The 17732-nt window shown below is 36.1% G+C and overlaps 1 protein-coding gene across 2 annotated transcripts in view; it reads left to right on the top strand.

Annotated features, from left to right (window-relative positions):
• Positions 1–17732, top strand: part of pde4dip (phosphodiesterase 4D interacting protein) — a 264076-nt gene that overhangs the window by 23098 nt on the left and 223246 nt on the right. The window contains exons 1-2 of one of the 2 annotated variants that reach the window (XM_051933238.1): positions 5534–5706; positions 16842–16894. In XM_051933238.1, coding sequence (XP_051789198.1) covers positions 5681–5706; positions 16842–16894 — 79 coding nt within the window. In that variant the 5' untranslated portion in view covers positions 5534–5680. Of the gene's footprint in view, positions 1–5533; positions 5707–16841; positions 16895–17732 lie in introns of those variants that run through there. The other variant, XM_051933237.1, reaches the window with a different exon arrangement.

Raw genomic sequence — 17732 nt, 5'->3', positions numbered from 1 at the left:
TAATCATACATGTCCATGTTTTCAGTTTTGCATTTTTCTAAAAATATTGATTTTTTTTACTTACAATCACAACAAAAATTAAAAGTATATTTGATCAGTTAGAGCATTCAATTCTCTTTTTCTTAGTCACATGGCCATTGTTTTAACAAATAGTTACATAATATTATGATGCCAATAGCAGTCATCACAAAGGTATTAGCAACAGAGAGAAAATTCAGCAGCTCAAAGAATTATAAAGTAGGTTTAGTTTGAACAGTTTAATTTAGTAGAACATTTGGAAATTTCAATTTTCCATGTGCCTTTCAAAAGAAGAAGCCCTTCGATTTGTATTATGAAAACTTGAAGCAATCAGGCACCATGTGGGTGGAACTGTTATTAATAGAACTGCCATAGCAGAGCTGTGACATGTTTTAAAATTCAGGTTAAACTGAAGTAGAAAATATATGCTTTGTTTTTGAATACCCTCATCTTCTTATAAAACTAGGAGGCTTCGCCCCCTGCTCACTTTGCTCGCCAACCCCTGTGTTTGGTTAATCAGATATACAATTAAAATTTTTTTTTTCTTTGGAATTGTTTCAATTTCATTATTTGCACTTTTACTTTAAAGCTTCATTAAAAACAATATTTTCTGGAGACACATTGTGAAAACGCAACGTATAACTGCCCGTGAGTGAATATTGTTTCTGTTTTCTCTAATAAATAATCCGACTTTTTCTAATGCTTGTCCCTGTGATTTATTGATTGTCATAGCAAAAGCTATTGTCACGGTAAACTGTAAACATTTTAATATGAATGGTATATCACAATTTCCTTTGGTGTGTAATGTTATTTGCGGAATATATACATTACCTTTCTTTTTGCCTGTTAAAATTTGCATTGCTTCTCCGTGATCATCAATATACACCTGACCGAATTGTGTATTCTTTGAAATTTAACTTGTCGTTCTTTTAACTGTTCCGGGACCACAGATTCTCATAGAGTATGGTCCATTATTGTGTAAATCCACATTTTGTGCATTGAATGATGCGAATGCGAAAAGACTTTGTTGTCTACTCTTTGACTTTTATTTCTGACCTCGATTTGTCCTGCTGTTTTTTTAATTACACCTGGTTCTGATGATTAATCACCTTTTGTTTGCGGTAATGCGATCTTTTCTATCTTTTCTTTGATACTGTAGTGACTGATATGATAAAATGTCACAAAAGTTTTACTTGAAGAATCGCTGACTTCCTAACCCCAAACACAACTTTATAGCACCCTCTCCAACGCCCCCCCTTACCGCATCAATCAATACCCCACTATCAGTCTTCCGTGCTGTACTCCGCCCTCCCTCAATTGGACCTAACAGTCACTTAACACCAAAAAGCCCTCAACCTGGCAATACAATACTTTCGAATTTTACTTCTTTCATATTCTGTACTTTTCTCTGCATGTGTATCACACCATCATTTGTTTGAGCCATTGGAATTCCACTGCTGTCATAATCTCTTATCTGCCTTTTTTTTCTCTCCAACGCATTTGGGTCTCTATTCTCCGTATTGTCCTTATACGCTTTATATGTGCTGAGAGCACATGATCTGTGCGTACTACATGCTTCTATGCCACTGAGTGTTTTTTGATGGGTGCGCTGTAATATAACATCTTTTGTAAGTAGGGCGTGTCTTGCAAGAATCTCATGTTCCACGTCCTTGCGAGACGTCCCTGGGACAATCTCTTGGCACCAAGTCACATGTTTACGGTCCCTGCGAGCCGCTCAGTGGCAAGTCTCTTTTGTCTCGCGGGTCTTTTAAATGTCTTCCGAGAACTTCTGAGAAGATCACGTATCGTAGCCTTGCTTTTGCTTTCCAGGATTTTTTTTTTATAATAGAGAGATACACTACTATGGCTGTCCGTTTGTCTGTCCAAGATTTTAAATCACCTGTAGCTCACAAACCGTTTGAACTATTGACCTGAAATTTGGTACACATATACTATGTGACGTCTACTATCCGCTTTCGGGGTGATGATTGACCTCCAAGTTTATTCCTCTTTTTATTTTTATTTTATTTTATTGTAGAATCAACTCTCAGCAGCGGCCAGCAGGGCGGCCGTTCGGTCCATGCGTATGGGCGCCGTTCTCATTCTCTACCACCTTCGCCGTCACTTCCCCTACCTCTTCATATCTTAAATCATTCCTGAGGCAGATTGAAGACTAAAGTTCCAGCTTAAGTGAAACATTAAGGAAAACGTACTAAGTAATTGCAACACAAACACTGACTTAATCAGTTTTAATGCAAAAAGATGCTGATGAAAGAAGAGAAGAAGTGGGCCGCTAGGGGGGAGAAAAGAAGAGCTGCTCAGAAAGCAGCAAGCGCATCAACCTCTGAGCAAACAAATGATAAACGTACAGACAAAGAATATGAAAACTATGAATGCTCAAGTCAAGTGTATATCGTTCAGTGTGCCATTACTGGTTTCATATATTTTAGAAAGGATTTTGAAAAAGTTACAAATCAAGTCTCACTAATGCTTCAAGCAGCAAAGGTTCTCTATCTACCAATTAAATTTATAATCACACATGAAGTGTGGTACAGTGGCTCAGGCAGGGTGGGCAGTCTTGGTCCTTGACGGCTTCAGAGGTTTCAAGGTTTTATTTCTTTATTTAATGTCAGCGTTGTTGCTCACTGAATTTCTCACTTAAACAAACAGCTTGCTCTAGTTTACTGGTAACTGTCTCGGAAATTAATAAAATGGTACTTTTGTTTCTATTTGAAATTCAAGAAGACATTAACTGCATTCATAAATTTTGCCTGATTAGCAGTCTTTTCACTGCCTACCTTTTTGTTGCTTTATTTTAATTCACTTGACTGTCAATAATGTTAAATTGTTGGAAATATAAGCAGGAAGCAAAGATAAGAACATTATATCAGTGATAATCCGTTATATAAGGGGTTCTCGGTATCCATTCAATGATAGAGCAATATTTTAATAAATGGACTGATATGGTGGCATAGTGGGTACCACTACTGCCTCACAAATGACCTTGTCTAGGTGAAGTCATCTCAGGAGGATTCTCATCCTTCTTCCATTATCACAAGAATTTTTTTGTTAGACTTATTAACACTTCAAAATTGATCCAGTGTGACTTTGTGTGTAAGTATTCTCTGCAATAGATTGACATCCCTTGTAAGATTCATTCTTAACTTGCTGCCAATGCTTTTGTAATAGACTATGGAGCTCCATGACCCCTGATTCTTAAGAATTAAAAACATGTTTCACCAGTCTTCCTTTGAATAATAACTGCACCTTTGTATGGATTGGAAAGATTCTGACATCACACCCAGAACAGAATCTACTGTAGAATGCTCAGAAGGGGGTGGGAGGCCAGTTGGCCGAGGTTTACAGGACTCTGACTGTGCTTGACTCTTTGTCTGTTATAACTGACTGATGAACCTCCAGAAGTTTATTTTCTCCAGTAATGGCTGCTGACTGGGGTTTTCATTTTCTTTTCCTTTATTTTCAACTGAACATAATAATGGACAGATATTGCTGGGTTCCATTTGTGTTAATCAGTTCAAACTGTTTTTTTGTTTTCCTATCTGTTTAAGCAAATGTATATCTTTAAGTGTAATCATTGTGTAATTAGTCATTTTTTTGTTTTTCTGTCTGTTTAAACAAATGTATGCCTTTATATGTTATCACTGTGTAATTAGTAATTTGCAGAATTTATATTTATATTGTACCTGAGAACTTATCATAGTACTGTGTGTCTGCGCTCAGTGAAGAGTGCCATACAAAATAAACTCAGTTGAATTGAATTTTTAATATAGTAGTAACAGAAGTAAGTTGAATGCCCCCCTTCCTGATTATTTTCCTGAAGCTCAGACAAGGTCTTTGTGATGCCCGAGTTGCGCCATTTTTATTTAAAAACATGAGGCATGTTGTTCTCCTCAGTGGGGGCTGGGCAGTCTTTTGGCCTTGGAAACCCTGCAAATTTTGTTTTTTCTCGAGCCTAGCGAGTCTTTTTTTTTGGTTTTTCCTGTCTTCCCGGCCATCTGACCTTACCATTTTTTGTTACTTATTCTTTAATATTATTGCCTAATCTTAATTGTTTTTATTCCTGTAATTTTTAATTGACGTCTTGGAAAAACACTTTGACCTACATTGTTTGTAAGAAAATGTGCTATATAAATAAATGTTGTTGTTGTTTATAAAAGATGGCCACACACTTTAAACAGAAAAGAAAGGGAAGGCTTCTCAATAGACTTGTGCTCAGGCCATGCATAAATTTAGGTTTTGATTCTGATCTTGATTTAGCTTTGTTTCTTGACTTCAAGTTAGTGTAGCTCCTTGAGCTTTGGTAATTGTGTTAAATGACCTCTACAATGTGCGGACTATTCTTCCTTATAGCCCCGAAAAACTTTTTGTTGTCTGCTGTTTATTAAATATAAGTGTCCCAGAGGACTTGCTAAGTCAAAACATTAAGCCAGCGAGATGGAGCCCAAGTATCAGGCCTCATTGAGCAGCCACTAATGTGTAAGTTTCCATATGGTGTCTAGCTGAGCACAGAAACTCCAATTTTTAAATATTTTGCAGTAGGTCAGAATTCCTCAACTTGCTTGTAGGTATTTTTAGGAGGGTTGGGAATATACACAACATGCTGTGGTGGAAGATAAAGGATTAAGCATAGGCTTTGAGAAGACATAATACTATGATCATTGTCGACAGGAATTTCTTGCTGCAGGTAATGGTACTTTAGGCTGTTAGGTGAACCATCAACAGAAAACCCCTGGGAGTTAAAGGTATGTGTTACTGTGCTTTAAGGCTAGTTGAAGATTTAAAGATCCAGTCAGCGGATTGTCCTGTCATGTATTTTAGAAGTAAAACAACACAACTGACCTGGGTGACCCTGGTTCTGCTTGTCTGGCCAAGTGAGGCTGAAATGCTATTTGACTAACAGTTTTAGACTATGTGCCTTCTGTGTGTTTACCCATCCTAACCGAGGCATACGTGAGCAGCATGCAGAGGAGCACTTTCTTATACTGTAGGTATGATTTACTGTCGATTTCAGGGTGCTCTGACAGTAAATTAAAAATGCCATTCCACTCTTTCACTTTCAGAAGTACTTTGGCTTTAAGATGCATGACTACAATATGTTTTACTTTTTGCCCCTGTCCTAGATATAAATTTCAGGTTTCCTAATGTAAAGTACTTCAGGTTCTTGCTGTTGTCATCTGCTACTAGAGATCTGTGCACTCCATGAGTTAGAGGGTTACATTGCATTTTTTTTTTTTCCTTAGGGTCTAGCAGGTCTGAGCTTGTAGAGCAAAGTAAAGAGGACTTAGGTGTGGCCCACCTTTTTGAAACTCACAGCTCAGCTGCTAGTCATTGCCTCAGACCAGACGCTCTACCTGATGATTTATTCACATCTTGTCCAAACAGGAATACGCGGCGTGCTGTACCATTGCACTGAGCCACAAGCCGAGACTAGAACAGAAATACTATTCATCACTGAAAATAAGCTGGTTCTGGTGTGAGCTTCACTAGCTCAAGTCTGCCACGTCTCAGGCTTTTTTTTTTATTTCACTCACTTACTTATTTGCTAAAGATATCTCTTGTACTGTTTTGCAAAGTGGAAACAGGAGGAAAAATGCTTGGTTGTTAGAAAAAACATTGATTCTTAAACTGAAAACTTTCTGAAATGAGTGGCTATTTGTACCGAGGAAGGTAAGACCTTTCTTGTTTTTTTGTAAATAGAACAATTGAAAACATATAGACGGCATGTTTGGAGGTTTTGTGTCAGTTTTACTGCAGCTCTTTAAGAGCAGTGAGTGTATACAATCTATTTCTGTGCATGTTCTATGTAAACACTGGGCATTACAAACATTTTACATACCCATGCATTCATTTCTAAACACATTTATTTTTGACAGTGCTTTAAACATTTAATGCTCTTCCTCATACACATAAATTTATATTATGTACTACATACTTTATATATTTTTTTAGTTATACAAACAAGGGCCAATAGCCAAAATATTGTTCATCCATTTTGTTTGTTCTTAATTAAAATAAGCTTTCTTTTTCTTTCTTTCTTTCTTTCTTTCTTTCTTTCTTTCTTTCTTTCTTTCTTTCTTTCTTTCTTTCTTTCTTTCTTTCTTTCTTTCTTTCTTTCATACTAATGTATTGCCTTGAAAAACTATACAATTTCATAACAATTGTTTATTTTATTGATAAACAAATAGTAAAATTAAATGTTGTTCTCAGAAATATTTATATTGCAAAGCATTAAAATTCATTTTTTAATGTGACATTGTTTAATGTTAGAAAAACATCTTAAAAAGAAAATAGGGAAAATATATTATTAATGTAAGTATTCAAATTAACTGCCACATTTTTTGGATAAAAGCCCACCATTAAGTGATCATAATTCAAGGTGAGAATCTAAAGGATGGCTGTGAAAATGAAGACTAAGGAGTATTCCAAAGACATTAGAGATAACATTACCTACATTAGGAAAATGGTGCAAAACAATATCCAAGTGTTTGAATGCTCCAGTAGGTACCAATGATTCAGTTCATTTCGTCAAATCCTTCAGGTGCCGACTACAAAATGTGTTATTTCAATGCTTTCGGCCACAGCTAGATAAACAATAACTTTTAAGCAGCTATAGATGTTATCAAGAGCCCCGCATTAAACTGCTCTTTGTGCAAGATGGTGCAAAACAAGCCAATACTGTACACCAAAAGAACAATGTGGAAACACAGCTGAAAATTTCCCAGAAAGCATGAGAGTGCCCCACTGCAATGTGGAAGGTTTTCTGGTCAGATGAGACCAAGACAGAGCTTGTCAAAAGTCAAAAGAGATTATGGGTAGTGAAAATGTCACACTTTCAACCCCTCAAAAACACTCTACCTAGCAGTGAAGTATGGTGGTGGTAGCATTATACTGTGGACTGTTTTCCATCAGCTGTAACTGGGCATCTAGTTAAAATAAGAGGAAAGATGGGTGGTGGAAAATGCAAGCAAATACTGCAGAAGAACCTGTTTGATTCTGATAAAAAAGTTTAATTCAGTGAAAATGTATCTTTCAGCAGGACAGTGATCCTAAATAAAAGGCCAAATTAACCTTGGAGTGAATGCCCTACAATTTCCCAGCAAAGTCCAGATATCAGTCCATTTGGTATTTTATAATTTAGCTTCCCTTTAAATTTTTTCCTGGACTGTTTTTTCTGTCAGGTTTTATCATGTTCTGAATCTGATATCCGTTTTTTAAAAATGTATTTGAAACGTATTAAAGATAGTAGCTAATTTTCACATCTTTTTCTATACTATCCTTTTTTGTGTAGAGTGTTGATATTTTTTTAAACTTACACCTTCTTATGGTTACTGACCTTAAGCATGCCATGGACGTCATCAATTGTGCAACAGTATAAAAGGTCATCTCCATTTACTCTCGATCATCTGAGACTCGATATTCTTTATTTGTCGTGTGCTTTGCTTAATGCTCGTTTTGACTTTCCGAAGTACACACTTCTCACTTTAGTATTCTCAACTACGCTTTCTGTTTTCTGTTTAAGCTTTGGCAAAAGATAGGACTGATTTTTTAGTTATGAACTTTTACCTGGGTTAGGACTTTTGTTTCATCTCCTGACCCCTATTTAAATATATTTCTGCCTTTTCTACGGAATGTATAACATGGTGGTAGTATAGATGTGTCATCTGGCTAACCTTAACAACCTAAAGGAAATCAGAATCAGCCAAAATGATTACTGCAAACTAATTTATACTTGAAAAGACTTCAAAGGTTTTACTGCTGCAGAAGGGAGAACCACAAAATATTAACTGCGAAGACTGAAAGCTTAATCACACAGTATATTTCATGTATTCCTATAAAGACTTTTTTCTAACATAAAATAAAACTAAAAACATTTTTTTAGTCCTTTAAAAGAAAAAACATCACAGAAAACAACATTTCAATAGAGGGTTTCTTATTCAGTAAAAGGACAGATTTAGTCAAGAATCTGAATACTTTGGCAAAGCCCTGAGCTAGAAAAGTGAGTACAAAAAATGTTTATATGCCCTTCAATGAGAGTTTGAACTGGATCAGGCAGGTTTCACAGTGGATCGCTTTTGGTCGGACACTATAACATTTCATTGGTGGCATTTCCCTGTTGCAGGAACTGACAAACATTTCTTTAGCTTATTTCTTTTCATGAAATGGCCTTTTACAAATAACCTCTGGCTGAAGAAATGTTTCATTTTTTTGTGAAGCAAAGTGAAATGCAGTAATTTGTTTTAACTATATTTGTTGTGTTTTAACCAATTTAAAGATGAGAACGATTGCCTGCTTCAAAGCGTGTACTGTGGAATGTGAGCCCTTTTAAAATTACAAGGGTGTAATTTATTTTAAGAGGCAGTGCTCACTGGTTCTTTTTTTGACTGAACCACAAGACTGGGGTGACACATAACTTGGAAACACTGGCATTATAATTAAAGTATTATATAGCTTCTTACCTTGAAAAATGCTGATACTATTCTAGACAGCTTTAAAAAGAAAAAGAAAGCCTGATTGTATGGCTGAACCTGTTCATGGTTTATGATGATTTGTTTTATCCATATGTTTAAACTCATCCAATAATAAGAGGCAATTAAAGTTTAAATAATTGCAGCAGGGGCAGCATGGAGGTAAATTGGAATAAGCTTATTGAAAAAAATAGATGGTTGAATGGATGAACGCATTTAGCAAATGGATGGGTGAGTTCAGTGATCAGGTGGATGGATACTCCGAGTCACTGGGCAGATGCATGGATGGGCAGATGGATATAGAGGTTCAGTAAAAGGACTGATGGGGTCTGTATAAAACTGGATGATTGGACGAATGGATTCAGTAAATTGATGGATGGATTAATAAGTGGATGACTGTGTTATGGATAATTATGTTCATTAAACAGATAAAGAGTTGGATGGATATGTTCAGCCATTGTAGTGGCTAAATTAAACAGTTATAAAATGCAAAAGAGGATTCTTACATTTAAATAATATTTTTTGATAGGGTGCATTTGGATGAATTATTTTGTTACAGCTGTTTAATTCTAACGCAGTGAGTGAAAGAGAATCTGTTTAATTTGTTGGAGCATTTGTGTCATGCTGAGGTTTTCCATTCTGTAAACTGGTGCTGCTGTCTGTTTTATAAATTCAATGAGCCACCATCATCATGCATTGACACCTCATCCAATGCTTAAAAACAAGATGTACGGGTTTATGATTTATTATTTGGCACATTCTTCAAATAAATAAAATTGCATTTTAATTATTACAAACTTTATGAATGCATGAATGATAATCTGTGACTCCATCCACTTAGTCTCATCCCTTAGAGCAAAGAAAGGTGTAGTCGTATTTTCAATTAAAGTTACTTTGTTATACTTTTCCATTTTGTTCTTTGCACATTGTCTGGCAGATGTTTTAAAAAACAAAGGATTATATAACTGGAGGGCCAAAGTTAAATGAAAATTACATATTTAAATATAACAGGCTTCATCATTCCCTATTGTTTGAGAGTAAGAGAAACAGCTGTTATATTACAGTATTTTCTTAAACACTAATTAAATATTAATTTGTGGCTTGAAAGAACATTTATTAGTCAAAATACATGTATGGAACTTTATTACATCCTAAAAATTACATTTTGTGTCTTCTTAAAGCTCTTATAGGTTAAGCCTCTCATAAATGAATAGGGTTTTACACAATGTTAGAACTGGGAAGACCCTTTCTCATTAGGGATTACGACTGGAAAATATTGTACAGAGGTTTAGCCTGTAATTCATTTTTTCATTGTGTATTATGTCCTTCTCTCTGTTCCTCTGTCTGTGCATTCTCTCTTTCTGGAATTAATGCGATAGATCAAATTACAGTATTCTGTTTGGTATGCAAATGACAAAAGGGTCCAGATTTCAATGCAAAATATTTGTTTTTTTTATTTTAATCTAAATTAATCCATAAGACCTTATGGAAAATCCAAAACAGCACCACTTACTTAACAGCCATTTTGTGTTACCTGCTTCACTAATCGCTCACACACTAATACTCACCCCTCTGGGTCATTTTATTGGTCAGCTGCAGCACTGAATGCTCACATATTTTTGTACACTTTTATTTAATTGTTATAACAATAGATTAATTTTTGTTTAGGATTCCATTATGCCTACAACAGTCAATTTGTTCATATTATATACAGTATTATGATTGGAGAATGCCTTGCTGGCAGACCACAGTACATAGACAAGTATCACAAGGGCAAAAGCCAAACAAAAATAATGCCTTTATTAAAGAAAATAACCATATAAAGAATAAAACACAAAAAGCAGCACAAATTAGTTAACACTATTTTGGCATATTACTCTTTACTGCTTACAAGTGTCAAGTACAACATAAACACAAAAACAGCAAAGCAACAGCCACTTTGGACCTGCTTAAATGGCTCTAGAACTCTGTCTGTTTGGTGGGGTAGCTTGCCCACTTGCCCACCACAATATGGATCTTCCTTTCTTTGTCTCAGTTGCCCTCTCTTGGCCTCTCTTCCTCAAACCAGTTAATGTCTCTTCTACTCTCCTTCTTCAGTTTTACACATGATTGTTTCTAGTACTAGGGTGTTGTACTGTGTTAGCCATTATGAATGTAGTGAAATGTCAAGCAAAATGACACCTTTTATTGGCTAACTAAAAAGATTACAATATGCAAGCTTTCTAGGCAACTAAGTCCCCTTCTTCGGTCAAGATGTAATAATTTTCCTAATTGTTAGCATGGCTTTATCTGTGTTTAATTCTATTAGCAAATTATCTGGTTAACATAATTACAGTAGTGATGCCACAAGATATTTATGCCATTTACACAACATAGTAAACAGAAACAAGACAATATGTTGCCATGATAACACATTTGTGGTGGTCTAAGTTATGAATCCTTTTTGTGCCTTTTTGTACTATTTTTTTGTTTTGTTTTATCATTAACCCGGCAATGCCAATTAGTGACTTGCTTTGTTGGATGATCATCTCCATTTTGTGACTGATTCTGCATAGTTCTGGCCATGATGTTTAGAGTTGAAGTGATGTACTGAGTTATCATTCGCCCACCTATATAAGATAGTGGCACTCGGTTTCTGGAATCCAAGTATTAAATTAAAAAAAAATCTGTGTCTTTTTGTAGTGTTATTAAGGAAAAAATAACCCCAGTTTGTGTTATGGTTTTCTAGTTTCAAACTTCTTATCTCTGTCTGTCATTCATTTCCTGCTATCTGCCTCTCCTTCTGAGAAGTACAGCACTGCTCTCAAATAACATTATTACTATTATTTGCTATTTTTTGCACTCATCTTGGTATCTTATGAACATAAATAAATATTTAATTTGCCCCACATTTGCATTTTGTCCCAAGCCCCTAAGGCAGGAGTCTCCAACTCCAGTCCTGGAGAGCTACTGTGGCTGCAGGTTTTCATTTTAACTCTTTTCTTAATTAGTGACCAGATTTTGCTGCTAATTAACTCTTTGCTTTAACTTTAATTGATGCACAACTTAAGACTCATGCCCCTTAATTATTTCTTTTTTCCTTAATTAGCAACCAAACAATATTAAGACACAAAATGAACCAACATATAAACAACAACCTGCTCCCATCATGCAATAACTGAAAATAAAGAAATGTGAAGGCCTCAGTAATGCTGATCTGCTCAGGTCCACAAAACATTTTAACAGCGCTCTTAAAAACGAAAATCAACAGTTTTAGATTGTCTGCCATGGCAGAATGTGCACCATGGAATTAAATAACGGGTTTAATTAGCAACAAGAATTGGCTTCAAGTTAAGAAACTGAATGAAGGCTGGAGTTGGAGGCCCCAACTTAGTTGGTCATCTGTTGGCTCACTTCACATCAAATTTATGTTTAGGTGACATTTAAAGAAAAAAGAATCAATTTAGCGATTAGAGTCTCAAGAAAAGGGAAATAGTTAATTAGCAGCAAAAACTGGTCACTAATTAAGAAAAGAGTTAGAATGAAAACTTGCAGCCACAGTAGCTCTCCAGGACTGGAGTTGGAGACCCCTGCCCTAAGGACATGAAGGTTAGGTCAACTGGTACTACAGTATATAAAAATAAATGTTGTGGTTGTTATTGTTGATTCCAAATTGGTCCAGTGTGGATCCAGCAATGGACTGGCATCCTATGAAGACTTGTTTCCTGCCTTGTGCCTAGTGCTGCTAGAATAGGCTGTGGTCCATCCTGATCATGGATTGGACTAAGCATGATTGATAATGTTAGAATACAATTTATTAAAACATTAAATGTTACTTGTTATCATGCTTTCCTATCATGTGCAAATAACTTATTTACAATTGCACTTACATTTTTTTCCTGTTGTACCCAACAATTGTTTTCATATTATCACAGTTTATTTTTTTCTACTCGTTCCTTATTATTTAGCATCCACGCCTTTGCATAACATAGTGAATTTTTGTGTTTTGGGTGAATTGGCCTTGTTTATGTGGATAATATCACACACTTGCTTAATTTATTTAAAGGCCACTGGTGGACAGAGCCTTTCCTGGTAGTATCAGGTACAAGGCAGGAACCATCTCTGGACATGGCAGCTGTCTACCCCTAGGTAAAGTCACACATGTGTGCACAGAGCCAGTTTGGAATCACCAATATGAACGTAACACCCACATTTTTGAGATGTGTGAGGAAAAGCTGAGTACTTAAGAACTCCACACATACACTGAGTGGGAGCAAGTATTAAACTTAGAATTCTGGCTCATGGGATATAACAGCACTAATTTACCAGGCTACCTATTATACATGAAGTATCCTATAACTTGTATAACTTGTATTAATATCTGCTAAAAAATATGTGGATAAATATAGAAGTGGCAGAACCATGCTAGTACTAAAATGCAGGTCCTGTGCTAATTCCTTTAATGCTATCTAGTTAAGATGAGAGAAGCTGTGGACAAGACAATGTATTAAATGTACCAGTGATAACTAAAATACAGACAATACAAGAAATGACATTAGTGCAGAATTCAGTTTAATATTGAGTAAGATAACGTTTCACTCCCATCATTTTATTCACTTATTTCAGTACTGGGTCATAAGTATTAATAATCCATCCTGGCAAATCCATCCTTCCAAAGCCATAAGTCAACCCTGGGGGGAGCTTCACACTCATTCACACACACTTGGCCAATTAACAGAAACCAAATTTGCCCAATCCAATCGCCTGCCTGCACACTGATTTTATGTTTATAATTACAATACTGCATTTAGCATCCATAGGAACATGAAGTGTTTACAGTTTGATTCTTGTTGGCATTTACTTTGGTTATGTAAGTGTGAATCTTAGGACATGACCTGTTGCAGGGCAGTAAGGTGGCAGAGCAGCTGAGGAAGTTGCCTCAAAGTTTCTAATTCCAGAGTCCAAATCACATCCTAATTGCCGTTTTTGTGAAGTATGCTTGTTATCTCCATGTTGGTGTGAGTTTTAACCTGCATGTCAAACATGTGCAGCTTAGGCTGATTGTTAACTCAGATTGGCCTGTGATGAGTATGAGGTTGTACATGCAATGGAATGGTGGCCCATAGATGGTTAGCTCCTGCCTTGCATTCAGTGCTGCTGGGATAGACTCTTTCCCTCTCAAGCAATGATTTAGATAGATAGATAGATAGATAGATACTTTATTAATCCCAATGGGAAATTCACATTCTTCAGCAGCAGCATACTGATACAATAAATAATATTAAATTAGAAAAGTAGAATGAACATATTCATATTCAAATGAAGATATAAATGAACAGAAAGCCATATGTGGCATATATGAAGCATATCTTAAACAGCTAAACACTCAACACAGAAGCATAATGTATGCAGTCTCTTAATGTACATTAAAAAATTTAGCTTCTTGGTTTCTTTAACATACTGCATATAACATAAGAGAGATTGTTCTGTTTCAGAAATGTACTATTTCTCTGACATGTGCCAGAAGGCTGTGCAACAAAGCCCATCCAGGAGCTGTTGACTTCAAAGTCTTTCTGAGTCATGTCAGCTTTGCAGATATAGCATTCACAGCTGTACCTGCCCCCCAGGAGAAATGCAGACATACGCTCAGCTCAAAATTGACCTAATCTAATTTAGCTCTGACCCTCTGGCCGCTGATGAACTATTAATGTAATGTTGGGAGGGATGTGTAACGAAAGCTGTGATCCATAGTCAACTGTGTTTCCAGAGAGCCCTCTTTGCTTTACTGATGAGGTGCTAATGTGTGAGGTCCGTCTAACACGTTTCATTTCCGTCATTCAAGAAATCAGAGTGTCACTTTAATAATGTGAAAAGTAGTCCATCAGGAGTACAGCCAAGTTTGTACAATTAATGAAAAACGTTATTAAAGGAAGAAGAAGTCCCCTTCAGAATAACTCCGCGGAGGGGTCACTGGCAGTTCATGAAACAGGGAACTGTAATAGAGCCATTTTTATTTAGAGTTTAATTGGATGCGTATTTTACCAGTACAACTTGGTCACATGTGTATTTTGTGGTTTTAAACTTTAAACAGGGAACGACCTCCTCTCCTCCAGGCCATTTGGTATTCTTGAAACAAGGCCGCATAATGAGTGGGATTCAATTCTTCTTTAACAACCAAAGAAAAAGTAGACTCTTTAGAAGATTACAGGCAGCTGTAATGTAAATGGGAATGTCTGTTTTTTATAAGTAAGGGTGCCACACAACTGTGATGTTATATTATATATATTATATTATGTGTAGTATACAGAATATTTCTGTCCATCCATTCACCCATCCATCTATCCATCTGCTTTCTTAATCTGCTTACCCAGGGCAGCCCACAACGTCAAAACCTGTCTCAGAGAAGATGAAATTGAAATAGCTGGGATGAATACCATACTGGTTTTCAGTAGTGAACTTGAATGTCTCAGGGCTTATTAGGTTCCAATTTGAAGCTTAAATAATATGTTGCGTCCTCATGCCTTTATATATGAGTTGCTTGGATTTTTAAAACTTTGAACTCACTTTCAAAATGAGTAAAATGCTTCAGACAACTGCTAACTATATATTCAATGTCAGTGTTACATTGAAAATGTTTTTCAAGGTCATCTCTTTAAAAAAAAAGCCATTCTTCTTAAAAACAAAATTGTATGTCAACATTGGGTGGTGTTATGATGGGTTTACATTATTAAACATTGTGGCAAGATTTAAAACAATCATTTTTTTAATATTGAGAGCTAAATTAAGGCAGTGTTTAATCGGAGGTTCATTTCTCAGTGTTTCTTTATTTTTTCACGCTAAACTATATTTTGTCAGCATGGCGATAATTGCTGGTGCCACACAAGACTACCATTCAGGGTTTGAATCTCTGTTTGTTGTTTTCCTCGCTCAATATAAAGATGTGTGTGTTAAGTTAATTGGCCTTTCTATGGTTTGTTACCATTGTTAAATTGGTTCTCTTGTGCATGTGGGCATAATGTACTTGGTGATAGATTGGCACCCTGTCCAGGCTTGTTTCCTGCATTCTGTCCAGTGCTATATGGTAGGCATCAGTCTGTTTCAAACTTTGACTGGTGTAGTGGATGGCTGGGGCCCTTACCCAGCTGGGACTCCTCCATAGTGGAAGGACCAGGGAAGAAAACATGTTCAGGGCACTACCTCTCCCAGAGCACTAGATGGCAGTCCCCCCTGGGTTGCTACAGCACCCCAGATTCCCACAGGACACTCTGGCACTTGGAGTTTGTTGGCTCAGTCCTATTGGGGTTGCCAAGGGATGCTGCAGGAACTGGCAAGCCCTATTTCATAGGGCTTCCATCACACCTAGGAGTACTTCTGGATCACACATATGGGCCACCTAAAGTGCTCCTGGGTGCAGCATAAAAGGAACCACATCACTTCATTCAAGGAGCAAGAGTCAGGAGATGAAGGACAAAGCTTGCTGGCGGATGAGAGAAGGCAAACAGAGGAAGGAAGCGGACAGAGAAAATTAGGCAAAGACAAAGTACTGCGTGCTGTGTCTACTTATTGTACTTTATATTGTGCTGGAAGTGGGAAACGACTGGGAAGAGTTTCCCACAATAGAATAAAAGCTTACATATATTAAGCAGAGATTTACAACTTAGGAGATGTCATCTGTTGCTTGCTCAATTAGAGGAACATCCCCGGAGTTTATCAGGCTGAAGTATCACAGTATTGGTGGTCTGGGCTATCAGATGCATTCAGAGATTCTGTTGCTATACAAATACAACTAACCGATTTTTGAATCTATATTGACAATCAACATGGAACATACATTTTTTTTGTTATTTAATTTGAGTAATAGACATACCAGTTCCCTGAAACCCAGTACTATAAAAAAAAAAGTGTCCAGAAAATGGATGAAAATTTTAGAACATTCCACCTTCAGAATCTGGCCTTCTCTTTTTTGGAAGCGTATGCAATGGCCATTCAGAAGAACTATGACTTGAATAACATTCCAGTAAATAATCTATTTTAGAGTAAGAAAGTCATCAATAATCTCAGTAATTTATGTGGCTCACGGTATATAAATTGCAAGTGTACAGAAATTGCAATAGAAAACCCTCAACTTGAATTATGTTTTATTGCTTCAATAAATCATTATTTCTTAAGATATAATGTGCTATTTGCTTTTTGGAATTCTTTACTATGACAAAATTCCTCCACTTCTTAAATGAGTCAGCAGATGAGGTTATTTGTATTCACTGTCACATGTATTCTGCATCAGAAAAAGGAAGACCTGAGGATAAACAATTTGGCATGCACACCAGTTTTCAAGTTTGTCCTTGTCTTTTGTTTTAGAGACCACCTGAAGAACAGGGAGAAGGCCTCTGGGAGCATGAGCCACATTGCAGGTGAGATCACTTGGATGTATATTTCTCTGCTCTTGTAAACTTTGCATTTGGCACTTGTATTTGGGAGACAAAGTGTAATGAAATGATGGCTGAACCTGCTGTGAGGCTGCCATCTGACAGGACACTAAGAGCTTTTCAAGCAAGATTGTTTTCAATAAGCATGAGCAAAATGGAAAAAATGTAGTCTGTCTGCTTTATTTGTTAAAATAAAGTTAGAAATGTGTTTATGTGAGTATATTAATTAGTACTTGGGGTCACACATATGACCAAGCCCCTCTACATGGTAAGCAATGGCACAAACCTATACATGTATGCCCTGAAAACCTACAGTTATTGTCTGTTTTTACCTGCATTATTATCAATTTTTAATTTAATATTGTTTTTTGTATCAGTATGCTGCTGCTGGAGTATGTGAATTTCCCCTTGGGATTAATAAAGTATCTATCTATCTATCTATCTATCTATCTATCTATCTATCTATCTATCTATCTATCTATCTATCTATCTATCTATCTATCTATCTATCAAAATACCATAAAATAGAACCATGGTGCTTTTAATGGCATTCTACTATTTTTACATTTTTCATTATTTTGTACAGAGGCTTGGCATTAATATAATGTGGACATGTATGATATAGTTTCATAGCCTACCTTCAGTAGTTTTTGTATTATTTTATATAGAAATAAGAAATTTTATAAAAGTATAGTTGTGCAGAGACAGTTTAAGTCTACAGGTACTCAAAGGTCAAACACCGTATTCTGTACACAAATAGTGACATTTTTGAATATTCTAATGTTAACATTAGAAACAAAAGTAAAAGTTTTCTTAAATTATT

The sequence above is a fragment of the Erpetoichthys calabaricus genome, chromosome 10, assembly GCF_900747795.2.
Source record: "Erpetoichthys calabaricus chromosome 10, fErpCal1.3, whole genome shotgun sequence".
NCBI classification, from domain to species: Eukaryota; Metazoa; Chordata; class Cladistia; order Polypteriformes; family Polypteridae; genus Erpetoichthys; species Erpetoichthys calabaricus.
Note: the sequence above shows the minus strand (reverse complement) of the source record. Positions and strands in the feature narration are given on the sequence as shown.